The 17,865-nt window shown below is 42.3% G+C and overlaps 2 protein-coding genes across 2 annotated transcripts in view; one reads left to right on the forward strand and one right to left on the reverse strand.

Annotated features, from left to right (window-relative positions):
* Window positions 1-2,147: 2,147 nt before the first annotated feature.
* LOC135879025 (probable E3 ubiquitin-protein ligase HERC4) overlaps window positions 2,148-17,865 on the reverse strand; it is a 46,343-nt gene continuing 30,625 nt past the window's right edge. Inside the window, exons 18-24 of the mRNA XM_065404826.1 lie at window positions 13,222-13,365; window positions 12,239-12,405; window positions 10,148-10,214; window positions 9,847-9,929; window positions 8,765-8,948; window positions 5,766-5,865; window positions 2,148-4,100 (exon numbers count right to left, since the gene is read on the reverse strand). Coding sequence (XP_065260898.1) covers window positions 3,886-4,100; window positions 5,766-5,865; window positions 8,765-8,948; window positions 9,847-9,929; window positions 10,148-10,214; window positions 12,239-12,405; window positions 13,222-13,365 — 960 coding nt within the window. The 3' untranslated portion in view covers window positions 2,148-3,885. The remainder of the gene's footprint in view (window positions 4,101-5,765; window positions 5,866-8,764; window positions 8,949-9,846; window positions 9,930-10,147; window positions 10,215-12,238; window positions 12,406-13,221; window positions 13,366-17,865) is intronic.
* On the forward strand, window positions 16,284-17,850 carry PYURF (PIGY upstream open reading frame). The gene is made up of 2 exons (XM_065404828.1): window positions 16,284-16,584; window positions 17,709-17,850. The coding sequence occupies exons 1-2, from the start codon at window positions 16,367-16,369 to the stop codon at window positions 17,848-17,850; spliced, it is 360 nt and encodes a 119-aa protein (XP_065260900.1). The 5' UTR covers window positions 16,284-16,366.

Consider the following 17,865-nt stretch of genomic DNA (forward strand, 5'->3'; position numbering starts at 1 on the left):
GTCTTAGCACATAAGTGCACAGGCCTTTTCTCATCCATATTGTCCCTGCACTGTCTCAGAAGAAATAAAACAAGCCTTATAATAATGTTGGAACAGAAAGGTTTTAGACCTGGAATGAAGGCAGATTTAAAAACTTCTATTATAGTTCTGGTAGATGGTCCTTGGCAGACATGCGCTGTTGTCTCTAGTCCCTGGAGGAATCTGTCTGTCAGCCAGCAAGTGTCTCAAAGTAAGAATGACCCAGAGTTGGGGGGGGGGGAATAGACTGAAGGCAGAACTCTTAATCTAATGGGAGAAGATGCCGTCTGACATAAACCGGACATTATTCACCCATCATCCATAAACATGCATGAGAGCTATCTTGTGTGGGAGTAATAACCCCGAGCTGACCATAAGTCTCTTTGTCACTGGAGGGAATGAACCCAGTTACGTTTTTTTTCTGTATTCCTTCCATGGTATAGCTACCTCCTTTTTGGGGGAGATTTACCAAGAGTGACGGGCTGTCATGCCTGTATCCCATACAAGATCTCCACAGCAAGGCCAAGGTTATGCTAACCACTGCTGCAGCTGTAGTTGTGTGTGCAAGTGGTCCAGTGGCTCTCTGCCAGCCGTTCACAGCCTTTCCTCCAGAACATCCATTCCCCACCCCTGGCTAAACCTCTTCACAGAGCACCTCTCACACCCTTTGGCTTATCTTGACCTAGAAACTCCAAGGAGATTTTGTTCTAAAAGGATGCCTGACAAAACCAGCTATTCTCTGCAAACGGCATTAGGGCTTCTTTAAATGTGATAATCAGACATTCAGACAGGAAGAAGAGTCTCAGAAAACACTTTCTAATGTGGGTTTCATACACTTTCTCTGGCCTACACAGACTCTTTTGAATTAATGTCTTACAATAGGTTCAGCTTCTCTGGATTTTTTTTGGTAATGTAGACACAACTTGATGCCCAAAGTACTGTTTGTAAGGGAGTCTATTTTTATAAGATTAGGGCTATTTGAGGATGAATTAAAAATAACCTTGCAAGTTACTCCAGGCTTTATCTCTCATGCCCGGTTGCATCATACGAGATGGAGGAAATTCCTGCACGCTGCAAATAAACCTATAATCATTTAATCTGCAACGGGTTACTGTGAAATCCAAACAGAAAACCTTTTTCGTATAGTTGCACAGTACTTACAATCACTCAGAATTTCCAAGCCCTAGTGTAGAATCAGAAAATATAAAAGGAAAGAAACAAGCAGATCAGCGGCAGGCTGGCCTGGGGTGGTGCTTTGAGTGGGAGCTGAGTGGGAGTCCCAGCTTGGTTAGGATTTGGGAATACTATAGTGCAGGATGTTCATCCCAATTAAATCTCCTCACGACGATGAAAGAAAGTGCAGCGTATAAAAGTGGCACAGGGTCCTGCCAGTTTCATCACACACTTCCACTTCGCCTCCTACAACACCATGGCAACCTATCTCCTCTAGGAGTGACAGAGCCAGGGACTTCAGCTGCTGCTCCTCTCTGAAACTCCTATAGGGGGTATGTGTGGGAGGAGGCATCACAACATATAGCACTTGCTTGGCTTTGGCCTACAGTTTTAGGAGGAAGGAGCAGGATGCCAAAGAGAATAGCCAGGCCTGCCTGTCCCACAGAGAAGTTTCTGTGGGAATCTGGAGGCATGTATAGAGCTGGTGCTCCCCCCTGTGACCCTACTCAGATCCAAGAGTTTAGTTTACTCTGCATTGACAGAAGCAAAGGGAGTGTGGGGCCAGACCTATACAGGAATCACCTGACTTATCACTGAAATGCAGCTGCCTCTGGAGCAAAACATTGGGTTTGTGCAGCACACAGCAGCAACACAGAACAGTTTAGGACAGGAAGTGAAGAATACTGTATCTAATGTTTGTCCTAGATTTACATATCAGTATAAAGCAAATATCTCACCACACAGCAACGGACTTGACCTGGCTTACTAACGTAATAGGAAATTGGATCAGAAACATAATTATGCTGCACATAATGGACTTAAACACTCTTAGCTCAGCCTTCACTTCCTATTGTGACCGCTGCTCAAAATGCACTTTACGAAGAGAGAAAAACAAGGAAACACAACAGTACACCGGCAGTTGTACAACAAAGAAAAACAGTCAGCTGTAAATATGAAAGCCTATCATCATTTATTTCAACACAACATTTGGCAAAAGGGTCAGTAAAACACCCTAAGAGTTTAACTTATGGTAGCAGTGACATTTATTTAAAAAAAAGCATGCTTTTGAAAATGAAATCTATTTGCTTAGGACATCACACACCTTCTTTAAAAAACTACTTACATTAAAATAATAAGTTTACAGCTTGTTGGGAATGCAAGGCCCTTGCATTAATGCTTTAAAAATACAGCTTTTAGCGAAGCCTGGAAATGACTGACAGAATATAAAATATTTTCCATGTTAGGTCCTGATCCTGAAAACTCTTACTTGGGGGAGTCAAAGGCAGTGCTTGTGAGAGTATGGACTGCTCAGTCAAGTACGAATTTGCAGGTTCAGGCCCCCTTAGGTAGTGGGTAAGGCTAGAGAACTCATCACTAATATTTCTGATCAGTGAAAATTTCATCCTCCTTTCCCCTTGGCATGACTACTACACCTCTACCTCGATATAACGCCGTCCTCGGGAGCCAAAAAATCTTACCGCGTTATAGGTGAAACCGCGTTATATCGAACTTGCTTTGATCCGCCGGGGTGCGCAGCCCCGCCGCCCCAGAGCACTGCTTTACCGCGTTATATCCAAATTCGTGTTATATCGGGTCGTGTTGTATCGGGGTAGAGGTGTATTAAGAATGCATTGACAGTGTGTTGGTTCTATAAAGATACAAAGTATGGAGAATCTCTGCTTCTTGAGGTCACCATGTGAACACAATTCAGGCTTCTGCAACTGGCAAAGATAGTGACTTATTTTGCCGAGTAATCAGGCCCATGTCAAATAAGAGCACTGTAGAGTGACAGAGTCATCACTGTCTTTACCAACCCCTCCTCTCAGCATCCAATTAACCTCTTGTTTGCTGAATGTGGAGACCGCTCGGTATACTGGAGACTTTCCAAGTGGCCACAGGAGTCAGTTGCCCATCTCCCATTAGAATTAATTGGGAGTTGGGTGTCTAGCTCCCTTATGCTCCTTTGAAAACCCCAGCCAGAAACATCTGTGAAACAGCAAGATTCTTTTAAATGCTGGGAATGTAGGAAGCATGAGAGTTAAAACCGGGAGGGTGATTTTGCCTAACACAGCAGTTCATTAGGTAGCCCTCAAGTTAAAAGTACCTATTATATACATTGTCAACCTATTATATATACCATTATATAATTAATTACAACGTTTTCTTTAGATACATATTAAGGCTGGGATTTGCAGTGGAACCTAAGAGACTCATTCACCCAAATCCAAATGAAATTCTAAGAGAATTGGGCATTTAAATCCATTAGGTACCTTTGAAATTCCTATGTAGTATATATACACCTGTCATATCACAAAATCAATCACACACACACACACACACACAGACACAGACACACACACACACTTTATATCCATTGTAAGAGATTATGCAGGGAAAAAGTCATTTAACCAATAACAATAATACATTTTTGTTTAGTCAATGTTGCATTTGGTTAGTTAGTTCAGTGTCTTTTTACAAACCTGTTCTACAATGTTAGGTACTTTGACTGCAGGCCTGAGAATCACCTCCTTTGTTAAAGTGCAATCCCAATGGATGAATGAATCTGAATGTTTTTAAGGTGCAGTACAAATAAAAGACAGGATTTGGTGGCTTCTCCTCCCACAAGAGCTAACAATAGAAGACTATTGCAAGTAAGACATGAAAAATGTTTTTTAAATTGCTCTTGGCCACAATTTATGATAGGCTAAATTTTTCATAAAACTCTAAGGCATTCAGGAACTTTTCCCGAAGGATCTCTTCATTGCTGTATCTCGGGAGCACCAAGATGTGATAGCAGGTATTGGCAATAGGATGGAAAAGGTCTGGGTTTTCTTTTTGAAAGTCTGCAATAGTGAATTGAAAATGTCTCATCCCTTCGGCAGGGATTCGATCCGTTCCTGTCAGAAAAGCTGAGGGGAGGGAAAAAAAGTCAACAAGATACAGACAGAAAACACACAAAGATAATATTATTGGGGAGTGGAAGGGGGCAGAGAATCACAAAGTAAATATACAAGTAATTGTATAAGCTATTTGTTTTGTGGTTTTTGTTTTACACTTAGTGTACTTGCGTATTTTGAATCCTTTTACTTGCCAACTTATAATGAGCATGATCCCTTCTTTTCTTTTTTAATCAAAAAGATTTTTTAAGTTAGAAAGGCTAGGCTAGGCTTTCTGTGCTTAAAAACTACGAACCTGATCCAGCAACATTCTGGATAAAGCAGGGCCTACTTGTGTCAGTAAGGACCATTCCCATAATTAAGGACTCCTCTTAGGCCCCGACCAAGCCATCTCTTTTATGCCCCCTCCTTCTGAGCTGTGCCACAATTTCACCTCAAAGTTTATAAAATTAAATACAAAAAGACACACGGGAATTGCTATCTATGGTTATCCTGCACTAAGGTACTATGGTGATAGGTGTCTTCAAATACCTTGGAGAGAGAAATAGTAAATCTAGCAGAATTTCTGTCCTGTGTGGAATTTCTGATATTTTGACATTTGTTGTCATCCCAAATCAGGGGGAAAAAAGTCCAAATTTCAATTTTTTTCATGGACTGGAAAGTTCATAAACATTTCAATTAGGAAATGTCTACACATTTTGTTCAACATTTTCAATCAAAATTCAATGTTTCAGCACTCTCAAATTTGAAACATTTCATTTTGGTTTGGTGAACCAAATTAAAAGGTTCCATTTTGACTTGGTTCAACATTAATTTGGGGCCTTCCCGAGCTGTCACAGCGCCTCATGGGAGTTGTAGTGCTAGTGCATAATGCCCCCATTCTCCTCTATGGACCGGGCTCCCTGGCTGGACTGCATCTCCCATGATGCATCACAGTCTCCCCGCTGGTTGAACCATGATGGTGCATCATGGGAGTCCAGCCAGGGAGCACTTGCCCAAAAAAGAAAATGGGGGCATGGGGCAACTGAACGACATATTCCATAATGCTCTAGGGCTGCTCAGGTGAGCAGAGATTAATGCTGAACTGACCTGAAACTAAACCTTTTGATTCATTTAAAAACATCAAAATGTTCAATTGGGGTCTACCTGACCCAAAACATTTTGTTTAGATTTTCCTGGAAAATCAGAGAGTGTCAGCAAAATTTACAGTTTTGCCTGTAGAAATGGCATTTTCTGTTGGGAAAAAATATTTTAACAGAAATCTGCAGCCCAGCTCTACTATGAAATCAGCCAATCCAATCAAAGAGGGAGCTGGGGGGAAAAGGCAGAAGTCTTGACACCTAGTCGTCTGCTCTAACCACTAACACATACTTTCTAAAATATTTCCAGCAGAACCACCTGATTTTTTGCTGTGGCTGTAGCTCATTATTCTACTAGTATCCAGTGTCACATTCTTTCATTTATATCCTATTGAAGTCAATGGGGTTACACTGATGAAGAATTAAGTAGATATTCTTCCATTTATACTCATTCAAATACTCTCATGAGGTAATGGCTGTGAAGCTAATCAAATACCTCCTGCCTCAGCTGCATGCTGATTCATGACCCATCACCTCCACCTATTAGCCTTAGGTGGAATAATATTTAGTGCATTATTTAAAGTGCCTGTTTTATTACCAAGAAAATTCTTCTTCTTTTCTTCTGGGAGTTCATGAAACACAGCCCAAAAATTCTTGATGGTTTGATCAGACTTTTCATAATCTTCGTACTTTGTATTCTGTTAAAGAGAATAAAAATAGACCTGCCCAGTTAATCTACAAATGTAAGACTGGAAGACACCTTGCTAAGTATTATCTAGAACATCCCTGACAGCTATTTGTCTAACCTGTTGTTAAAATCCTTCAATAATGGACATTATACAACCTGCCTAGGTAATTTGTTACAGTGCTTAACTATCCTGATAGGAAGTTTTTCCTAATGTCTAACTTAATTTTCCCCTGCTGCAGTTTAAGCCCATTACTTCTTGTCCTGTCCTCGATGGTTAAGAAAAACAATTTATTACCCTCCTCTTTGTAACAACCTTTTACATACTTGAAGACTTATGTCCCCCATCAGTCTTCTCATCTCCAGACTAAACAAACCCAATTTTTTCAGTCTTTCCTCAGAGGTCATTTTGTTGCTCTCCTCTGGACTTTCTCCAATTTGTCCACATCTTTCCTGAAGTGTGGTGCCCACTGCCCAGAACTGGACAAAGTACTCCAATTGAGGTCTTCTCAGTGCTGAGTAGGGTGGAAGAACTACTTCTCATGGCGTGCTTACAACGCTCCTACTAATACATCCCAGAATGATTATCACTTTTTTGCAACAGTGGTACACTGTTGACTCATTGAGTTTCATTTATTTCAAACCATTTCTCCAAAAGATCATGTTGCATTCTAATCCTGTCTTCCAAAGTGCTTGCAACTCCTCCCTGGTTGGCATCATGCACAAACTTTATAAGTGTTCTCTCTATGCCCCCACAACATGCTACAAAAACTCCAGGGCCGGGGGGGAGGGGAGGACTTGGGGCTCTGGGCTGTGGGGCTCAGGCATAGGTGTAGTTTGACTTCTATTTTGGGTGGGCGGGGGCCAGTAGGGGTTGAGACAGCTCTGCATGGTGGGGTCCAGGGAGGGAGCGCCACCTCTACCCCCTGACTCACCTCAGCAGTGCCACCTGCCTGTCTGGGTTCTGTGTGTGGGGGTGGTGCAACCAAAAATTATAACTCAAAAGTGGGGGGCTCAGGTCAAAAAGTTTGAAAATAGCTCAGAGTGCAGGGAGGGAGTAGCTAGGGCCTATGTGTGGGCAGGGGGTAGCACAGGGTGCAGGGAGGGGGTAGCTCGGGGCTGTGTGAGGACATGGGATCTTATCTACCAATTCTCTGAGTTTGCTAACGTCTGCCTTCTTGAAGTCCACTGTCTAATATTCTGCTGTTTCCCTCCCACCACTACTTAGAATTATGAACTCTATCCTTTCATGATCACTTTCACCCAAGCTGCCTTCCACCTTTAAATTTTCAACCAGTTCCTCCCTGTTTGCCAGGCTCAAATCTAAAACAGTCTCTCCCCTAGTCATTTTCTCCACCTTCTGTAATAAAAAGTTACCTAATACATTCCAAGAATGTTAGATAATCAGTGCCCTGCTGTGTGGTTGTTCTTTGATAGCTCTTTATTTATCTAAAGCAATACATTTACTTACCAAATATGTAAAATAGTCCTGTTGCTATATTAGAGCCTTCTAGTTTCCTATAGGTGGAATCTGCTTGTTTGGTTTTTAAGGAATGTATGACAAAACCTGAAGTTCTTACTTAATTTCTACTCTTCTTTACTCAGGCAACCTTCCATTGACTTGTGTCTGAGTGAGATTCTGATCTCGGTTGCTCAGCTGTAAATCTAGAGTAACTCCAGTGGGTCTAGTTCCTGATTGCCCCCAGGTTGTACTACATGGGGTGCCAGGCAAAGTGCCACCAAATCACAATGAAAGTGTTTACACCTACTTAGCATGGGTATAAATGACTACATAAGGTGCAGGGCAACAGAGAACTAGATGAATTTAGGCGATTGGGCTTACTTACACTGGTAGAACTGAGGGAACACTTGGTCCTGAATGACTCAGACTCTGGCTCATAAGAAAGATAAAAGGCTCTAATCCTTTATTCTGGGGACACAAGGCTACTCCAAGATTAGATCCCTGTAATCCCAGCTATTTAAATACTTATTTTAAGATAGAATGGAAAAAACTGTACCAAATGTTTGTCTTACATTTTAATATTGCCATGATGGACTTATTTGCTAGGATGGATTCCATTTTGGGGCATCTCTTTACACAGCACTTCCACCCACCCACATACAGGCCCTAGCTGCCAAATTCAGATTTTTAACACCCCTGCACTAACACACAAGTTCAGGGCATTCTAATCGAGGGTCTGCCTCAACCAGCTATAGAGAGGGGAGTGTAGTACATTTCAGATCCAGATCTGGGTATGGATTTCTAACATGCCCACTTCGCAGCTTGAAGGTGGTGGGAGGGAAGGACTCAGGTCAGATATGAGGTATTACTTTAGGCCCATCTCTAATTCTTCTCTTAAAAAAAAATCCTAAGAAGTGGTACCAGGAAAACCGAAGGGGCCTCTTTCATATGGGGCAAATTTCCAACAAGAGTGTAAGGGGCGCAGCTCTGAAAATTGTTATTAGTATTTGTATGACAGTAATGCCTAGAGACCCCTGCCATGACTGGGGCCCCACTGCGCTAGATGCTCTACATACGCATAGTCAGTAGAGGCACCACTCTTCTACTGTCTTACTTTGAGTGCCCAAAGCATGCTTGGTGCTGTACGCTGCAGCATGGACCTCCAGATCATGTTTCTTTGGCTACCGAGCACTAAAAATGAGACAATAGCACAACTCAAAAGAATTTAAAGGAATATCATCAACCTGTTTAGCCCCAAAATGACTAGTAGCCACTAGGAACAATACATTGGGGCACTGGTGTGAACCTAAGCGAAAAGCCCCTCATCTCTTACCAGGCCCCTGAACCATCTATTCTCTCATTCATGAGGTTTGTACTCAACAAAAGAACAAAGACAGGGAACCTATATTCAGCAAGTAAAGCAGGCGCATGCTCTGCTGGACTGCATTACTTCTTCCAGCAGCTTCCAGTCATATTTTGTATGTCCACGGAAAACAGTCAGGAACTCGATAGGAAGGAAGAGCTTCCACTTCTTAGCTGGACAGCCTCTTAAAAACCCATTCCTGAAATCTTCAAATGGCTTCTTTACCGATTCATTGAACACATAATTCACGTATGCATTGACGTATTCTTTCCTGCAAAAATAATCAACCGAATGCTACTGATTTCTTGCTTTTAGTGAAACAGAGTCAGAGGCAACTTTAAAGGGGAAACCTGCAATAGTTCATTCCTGAATGTGGCCTTAATCCAACACATGCAAGACACTTTGTGCACACGTGTAGCCATCCCACTGAGTTCAGTAAGATTACTTGTGTACATAAACAAACAGGAATGGCCACTACAAATGACTGTCAATTCAGTCACCCCCATGAATGCATTTTCTGTGCTGTTTTTATACATTTTAAGGTCATTCTTATTAATTATTTATATTATAATAGTAGCCAAGGGCCCCAGAGTAAGACATGGTAGGTATTCTTTATTTTGTGCTGTATGCACATTTATGAACACAGATCCCTGGTCCATATTCTGCTGTTTTACAGTGGTACAAATCCAGAGCAACTCCCACTGAAGTCAACAGAATTATTCTGGATTTACACAGGTTTAACTCAGTTTGAGTCTTCTTTTTATTTGTGATAGGAATAATTCACTGGAATGGTAGTTCTCTACCACCTACCCATTTTAAATATTATATATAGGGCTTAAATAGGGCTTTCAGATTCAGAGATTTTAAGCCCAGTCGGGACCATTTCTGATCTTCTGCATAACACAGACCAAAGACTATCATCTCCCAGTTACCCCTGTGTTGAGGTTATCCCTGATACACTGTAAGGTTAATGGACTTTTACTTCCAACTATCTTTCTGTCCTATGTAACAAACACTTCGCTCATGAGAAAAATCTTACAGTTTAAAACCAATATATATATAAATCTATACCTCTTCCAAGACAGAAACTAAAACACGAGATGCTTAAAGAAAAGTGTGTGTGTATGAGAGAGAGAGAGAGAGAGAGAGAGAGAGAGAGAGAGAACTACCTGTTATGCTTTGTGATTGGAATGTCTGCACCATTTTCTTTAAGTTCAATGGAAACTATAGATCCTCCTTGTTCCTTCATTATCTACAACAGTCAAAGGCAAAGTAAAAAACTGAACGCTGGCTTACACATACCATTCTTATTCTTTACACAGAGCCTGATACTGCAAACACTTATGAAGGTGAGGACTTGACTTATATGATCAGTTGTGTTGATTTCAATGGGACCACTCATGAATCAAGTTACTCTGTGTATAAGTGTTTGCAGAGCTGGGCCCCGTAAGTAGGATGATAATGGCTTACTGTGAAATCTATCATCATGTTCTCAAGGATGTCATCATAGTCTTCATCCAGGATTTCTTGAAGATTCCTGTCAGACAAGAAGCAATATGGAAATAGACTCTAAATAATTTTGTTAGTGCAAGTTAGCAAAATATTTTCTAATTCCGTACATATACACATATTTTATGTCTTACACCTTATCTAGCACCGTTCATTCCGAATGACCCACAAATTGGTCTACAACTGGTCTATAAACTTCAGGCCTGATCCAGCAATGAGCTTCATGTGGCCTGAACAGAGCCCACCCCCCCCTTCCCCCGACTTTAAAGGAATTCCATGCAGATGTATGGGTCAGCTTGCACCCAGGTCATTGTAGGGCTGGGGCCTTGGACCCCCATCCTACAGTTACATATGCGAATAACCTTACACACGTGAATAGTCCCACTGACGGTTATTCACATGTGTAAGTGGGTGCAGAATCAAGGCCTGAGGCTGCTATGTTTACTGAGTAAAGAGAATTCCATCATGGACCAGGGGGATGGTAGAGAAGAGCTATTTTGTAGTGCAGAGCAGCACCACACAGCAATTTAAGACAGGAAGTGAAGATTTTTTTAGTAATTTGGTTCACTGATGTAATTCATGCTTTGCTTGTTTTTTTTAATTTTTGTGTGAAGCACCTAGTTGCCATGGTGATAAGTGCTGTGCAAGTCAGTGAAATAAGAAGTGAAACAGCAGGGGGAGGAGGTTGGGTAGGCAGAATGCAAGTAACCGAGTTGGAACTTGTCCAAGACACTGGAGTTAATAGACATGCTATTAAAAAACAAACAAAATAAATTGCCATGCAATCTTTGTGATCCCGGTCTCTTGCTTCTCAGCCAGAAAGAGCACCACAGTATCCCCATCTATGATGATAGGGCATCGGTTCAAAATTGAATCGAGGGGAAGAACGCTATCTAATGAATCACCACCACCATTTCCTGCTGTACATAGCTGAAATCTCTTATTCAAAACCTAACGCAACCAAAGCTGAGTTTCTCAGATTTGACATGATCACAGCATAGAGAAATACTTCTGTTATACTAAACATTTAAGTTGGTTAAAATGGAATCACAACAGAAATTTATAACCCACCAATCAGGGGACTATTAAAGGAGATGCATCTTTGTTTCAGTCAGGTCTAAATTATAGGCAACAACATTCTTAGGGCTTGTCTACACTGGCAAGTTTTGTCGCCAAAAACTGCCTTTTGGCAACAAAACAGCAAGAGTCTACACACTACAATGGGACTTTTGTCGCAAAAAACTTTGGCGACAAAAAGCTTCCACCCCTACGATAGACTTTTGTCTTTTCCCCTCCCTTTATTGTCGACAAAGAGCCAGTGTAGACACTGCCGCTTGTTTCGTCAACAGAACTGGCTTCTGCCAGTATCCCACAATGCCTGCCCTGATTGCTCTGCTCAGTGTTTTGATCTCTGCTGCCCTGCAGGCATGCGCCCCTCCCCTTTCAAAGCTTCGGGAAGTATCTGTGTGCTGCTCCGTTTGGGGAACAAACAAAGAGCAAATCATTGGAATGCTCCTGTTCTGCCCTGCACCGCACTACGAACACAGCGGCAGGCAGACTGCTACTGCAGGGGGAGAGGGACAGACTGCTGGGCTGCTTTGCCATTCCTCAGCATGGAGAGCTCACAGAGCTGCTCATGATGCTGCTCTCGGCAGCTGAGGGGCTGTGGGAGAACCCGGAGAGAATCCCAAGATGCCCAGCGATCAGCTCGTCCTTCCCACAACACTGCACTGTGGATACATACCCACGGTGCATTGCTCACCCTGTCAATGATGGTGTCCCCAATGTGGACATGATCTGTCGACAGAGGGAGCAATCCACTTGCAGGGCAGACGTACCCTGAGTGTCTCATCTCTGGAGCATGTCCATGTCCTAGAATTATCATATCAAAAACAGTATGGTATTATAGGTTCATCGAAGGCATGTACTTGAATAACTGCATTTAGCTTTGTTTTTAGTGGTTTCTATGCACACCACAAAGTAGGAAACTTCTCCCCCTCCCCCCCAACTTTTATTTCATGGCACAAAGCTTGGGAAATTGTTTTATCATACCTCCCTTCTGTAGGAGACAGCTCTTTTAAGTCTTCTAGAGTGGGTGGAATATCCAGCAACTTTTTGTACAGAGCTAGAGGGAAATGAAAGGGAGCGATCTTCATGTTATACAGTGCCATTCCAAACAGAGTGCCAATCAGGGAAAAGGTGTCTTCGCTTCCTGGTACCTAGTTGGTGTGTTTAAAAAACAAAACAAAACCCTTATTACTGGCTTTTTATTATAGTGGGGAGGGAGTGTGTCTAGAGGCTAGAGGCAGGGGACTGGGCATCTGGATCCGTGAATTGTATTCATCATTCTGCTGCTGAGTTCCTGGGCGAGTCACTTACACTCTCTTATAGCTATGTCTAACCTGCAGTTGGGAGGTGTGATTGCAGCAAATGTACATACACCTGAGCTAACATTGATCTCGCTAGACCAAAGCTAGCTTGAGTATCAATCGCAGTGAAGCTGCAGCAGCACAGATGACACTCACTCAAGTGTATGCCCAGGGTCCTGGGCAGACAGGGCTAGTCCGTGCCACTGTCGCTTCACTGTGATTATTACTTGCGCTAGCTTCAAAAGTAGCTCATGTTTGTCTACATGTCCTACAATCACACCTCCTGGTTGCAGAGAACATGCCCTAAGCGTAAATAAAGAAGTAACTGCATACATACAGAACCCTATGCCTGTTATTTAAAGGAGCAAGCATTTCTGAGGCCCAAAATATGAACTGGAAACTCCTTTAACTGAGAATCTGGTTGTTGGTGGGACTCCAGGATTTCCCCTAATGGAGGCTGAGCTTGCTCAGTGGAACCCAAGCACTGCCCACAGGGAGACCTGCAGCATTTCTAAGTCTGTTTCTCACAGAAGACATGACCCAAAGCGTGAGCCAGTTCATTAAAACATGAAGGGGGTGGGGTGACAGTCATATGGGGAAATACCAGCTAAGAGACTTTTTTTTTTTTAAGTGAGGTTAAAAAATAGTATCATCTTAATAACTCACCTGGGAGGGGAACCAAATCAGCGTGGAGTCCTCAAAACGTCTGAATATCTGTGCTTCTGGACAACACAGTTCCCTTGTAATGATAGTGAAGAACTCCTGGGACAACCCTCCATCATCAATACCTTGTTCTCCAATGAACTGCACCTGAATAGCCCCAAAAGACCCCAACAAAATCACTGCTCTTGTGTCCATACTGAAATGATCATTTGCACAACTCCTTCCAGCACTAGGCAGTTACTTGGGCCCTGAAATCTGCAGTGAGCTGGATGCAGGTGCAAGGGACTGTCAATGCATATGAAATTGCAGGATTGGGGCCCTCGTTTGCAGAAGTGGCAATTACAAATTGAATACCCATAACTGCAGTGGCTGTTCAGCATGAAACGCTCAGTGTGTTTACCCTGGAATGATCATCTGTTATAATGGACAGGAGATGGAGATAGAAGAAGGAAAAGGTATAAGTGATACCACAGTGTTGTCAACTGTCATAAATTTATTGTGAGACTCACAATAATTTTGGGGGCCTGACTCATGATTTTTTTGAATGCTTGAAGTTGGCAGTACTGGTACCATAATCTGACAAATTAGATCCTTATCCTTAAATCCAAGGCTCTAATTCTTCCCCTGCCCAGTTTTCACAGGTTACTTTGCTTCATCAATATTTGCTTTTAGTGCTGTTGAAAGATGCCAGACAGACAGCTCTTGACACCCACTTTAATGACGATAAGACACATCTGAATGTTAGTATGCATGAGGGGTAAAATCCTGACCCCAGAAAAATTAGTGACAACACTCCCATTGACTTCAATGGGGACAGGATTTCACCTGTAGGATCTATATCACTGTTGGTCTGCAACCTGTGCAGTTATTTACATCAGGGCCAAGTGGGTGGAAAAGGCTATCATTCTGACTTGGTAGTGTTCAACACTCACTTAGCTTTGGAAAGAGTTGTCTCCTGCTTATTCACACAGCAGGCACTGTGCATAAAGCCACAGTGCAAATTTGCCCCTTTCAAGAACAATACATTCACTTACAGAAAACACTACTGGTAGTTTTATAACATTGGAAAGCATAGAAGCTTGAGCTTAAACCTTATTTTATAAACAGCATAGCACCATCTAGTGGAAATCAGTTGGTACTACCTAATTTTAATTCCATTAATTAAATATTAGCTATATCTGCATTAAAAAACCCTGATATTTGTTATATATAACACACACATGCACACACAATGCCATTAAAATAAAATTATGTGTATTTACTGTTCTGCATCATTTGTATATCGGTTCTCAGAAAACTTTATACTCCCCAAATGTGGATTGCTGTATAAAACTGTAATTCTTTCTTGCCATTTTAGCGACAATAATAAATCACATGATCTTTTGGGTCATGGTTTCTGATAATCTCAGAACCCCTGGATAGAAATAATTACCCAGCTAGGAGTTGCCTGAACAGCTAAGCCTGACTGTTTTGTAAATAAATGTAATACTTTGTTAATTTAAAATGAGCGTTAGACATTCTTATGAAAAAAATTATAGCATGTATAGCAGTCACATAGGCCCCAACTTTTAAAGTGTAAAAGAATCCAAGGAAATGTCCCCATGAACATCTGTAATAAATTCAGTCTCCCACTCCCATTATTCCGTGCTCTCTCATGCCTGATACAGTCTCTCTCTCTCATCTTCTCTTGTGGTGTGCTTTCTTTGAAGTGTTCTTTCATTCTATTCCCCAATGCATTTTTCTACTTCTCCAATATACTTCTCTACTCCTCCAATCTCTCCCATGCATTCCCTTCCCCTCTTTGCTCCTCCACTTCACCTCCCAGTTGTGTTTTGCTGCTCCATCCCTGTTGTATCATAGCAGCAGTAAATAGCATTTACAAAATCCAGTGGCCGTGTCCACATTTGAAAGCACATGTGGCTTCCATGTGCTTCAGTTACCTTTTATACTATTACTGAAATATTTTGTAGAGTGCCCTCTTCTGGCAGGGCAGCTCTGTGACATCAAACATCAAAGCAAGTGCTGCACTGTCTGGGGCATTTGCTGACACAGTTTGGGGAGTTTAGATTTTTTCTGTATGTCAGCAGGTATTCAGGTCAAAATACGGGCTATGGGGAAGCTCACTTGCCAAAATGTAATATTTTTTGTCTTATTATTTTTATGACATTAGGCACTAAGTATTTCGTATTTTTGTTTGTTTTACTTTCATTTTTTAATTGAGTTTAAAATGCCCTAGATTCTCTTTTTCCAGTTTCCCACTGGAACCATTTTTTCCTGAGCAAGTTATAAATCTCTGAAAACAAAGGTTTAGAACAGTCAAGCTGGAATATGTTGAACAAGTGAGATTTCAAAAGAAATTCCAGTCCCACTGAAATCAACTCAACAAATTCTTTCCTCATCACAGTGAGCTTAAAAATAAAAATGGACTAAAAATTAACTCCCAACAAGGGAGTATCCCTAACCCCTCCACACGAGTACAATTTGTCAACTCTCGGGGAGTGTAACTTTTCCTATAGGTGCACAAATAGCTGTAGCCTCAGCTTGTAGACCTGGTTGAACTGCCAAGGGAAATGCTTAGAATGAGATTAAGTATCAGGGGGTAGCCCTCTTAGTCTGTATCCACAAAAACAATGAGGAGTCCGGTGGCACTTTAAAAACTAACAGATTTATACTCCTTGTTGTTTTAGAACGAGATTAAAATACTACATCTGTTGAGCCATTAATCTATTATGGTACCTCCACCATAGTATCTGAGAGTCTCCAAGTATTTAGAAAATAGAAACCAGTTTCTTGAGCCATAGGAGAAATAGCTTAATTAGCTGATAGTGTGGTGAGCCAAGTGAAAGTGATAACTGAATACATCCAGCACGGGCTGAAAGGAAAGATGAGTTGCTATCAAGGAAAGAGCAGTTGCTATGACTAACACAGTTCAAGAAAAGCAATGGAGAGTGGGGAATGGCTGAGAGCAATGTAGCATTGGCTGATTACTAGGAACTAAAGAGCAAGCAGCCAGGCTGCAGAGGGACTCTCTGGAGCCAGCACAGGAAGGAACTAGTTGCAGAGAGGAGGAAGAGGAGGAGGAGGCTGGCCCTGTGAGTCAGCACACAGCACACAGCAGCAGCAGGCCCGGCAGTGGCTGAGCAGGACCATGCGAGGACGGTATGTGAGCAGGACCCTCGCCTCAGTACTGCTGTTCAGGCAGCCCCAGCCTGTGGGAGCAGGCGCTGCAGCTGCTGCTAACAGACCCTTCCCGGGTGCAGCCCCGAGACACTCCTCGGACGGGCAGGAGGGCCAGGAGCAGCCCAAGGCGTGGGACCCGGCTCTGCTCGAGTTCCTGGTCTGCCCGCTATCCAAGAAACCACTGAGGTGAGGCCAGCCTCCTTCCCCTTCTCTCGCACTCAGAGAGCTTAGGGGACCCTTGTGATCATCTAGTCTGACCTGCTGCATGATGCAAGCCAGGGAACCTTGCCCAGTAATTCCTGCCTGTAGGGAATAGTCTCTCCTCCCCTTTCCCACAAACCCACCGCCCTCTGAACTTCCAATGTCCAGCTAATCTCCCCCCCCTTCCCCCCCCTTCTTTAGAGAGAAGATTTTAACCAACAGTGACAATTTTGTCTGAGGCTGATTTCAAAGCACGAGTGAAATTTCACTGCCCTGTTGAAAAACACAGCAATAGCCTTTAATCACAAAAGGAGCTGGTTTTTAAATCAGCCCTAAAGTTAATGAGAGCCTACACCATCCGATGAGTAAATCTGGGCAGGTCACTCACTTCCAATTTTCTGCAGCTATTCATTAACTGAACTGTATATCTGCACGGGGGAGGGAAGCGAGTTACAATGGAAGGGGTGTGTGTGCGCATCACACCCATTCACACTCTCCCTCCATTTTTACCTATTTCCCTCCATGGGCATGTATTTATATCTACTAGAATTAATTGAAATACAGCAAAAGGCAGGAACTGAATGTAACCTGTAGGGTTCATGACAAGCACATGTGCTCTGTGGAAGCTACAGTTTGCCATAATAATTTATATTTACACCTTCTCCTTTGCAGACACAAACACAATCATAAAGTACCCCATGAATAGCCTTGAGGACATCATTGTGAAGTACAGCTGAGTTGAATGGCATTTTCTACACAAAATCTTAGTTCCCAGCTGCACTGCTGTAGGGTGCCCAAGCACTTAAGGAGAATTTTCATTTTCATAATTTAAATGTTCTAAATTTTGTAATGAAGAGTCACACCCTGCCTCCATTCTAAATAGTATCTTTATTTGAAGGCATAACTTCCTGCTTTGAGAATGTGTCCTGGTTACTTTCTGTTATGATAATTCTACTAGTTCCATAGTTTCCAGCTACATCCTTCTGTTGAGATTTCAGTTGTCTTTCACCCCCCTCCAAAAAAAAACAACCCAACCCAAAATCTTACAAAGACCTGGGTTTTTGTTTTGTTTTTTATCTACTGTTCAATTCTTTAAATTTTTTTATCAGGTATGAAGCATCCACCAATGAACTAATTAACAAAGAGCTGGGCATCGCATATCCAATCATTGATGGCATTCCTAATATGATCCCTCAGGCCGCAAGGATGATTGACAGAAAGGCCCAGGATGAAGAACCAAAGCAAACCTAGATAGCTGTTATCATT

This window comes from Emys orbicularis, chromosome 5, assembly GCF_028017835.1.
Source record: "Emys orbicularis isolate rEmyOrb1 chromosome 5, rEmyOrb1.hap1, whole genome shotgun sequence".
NCBI lineage: Eukaryota > Metazoa > Chordata > Testudines > Emydidae > Emys > Emys orbicularis.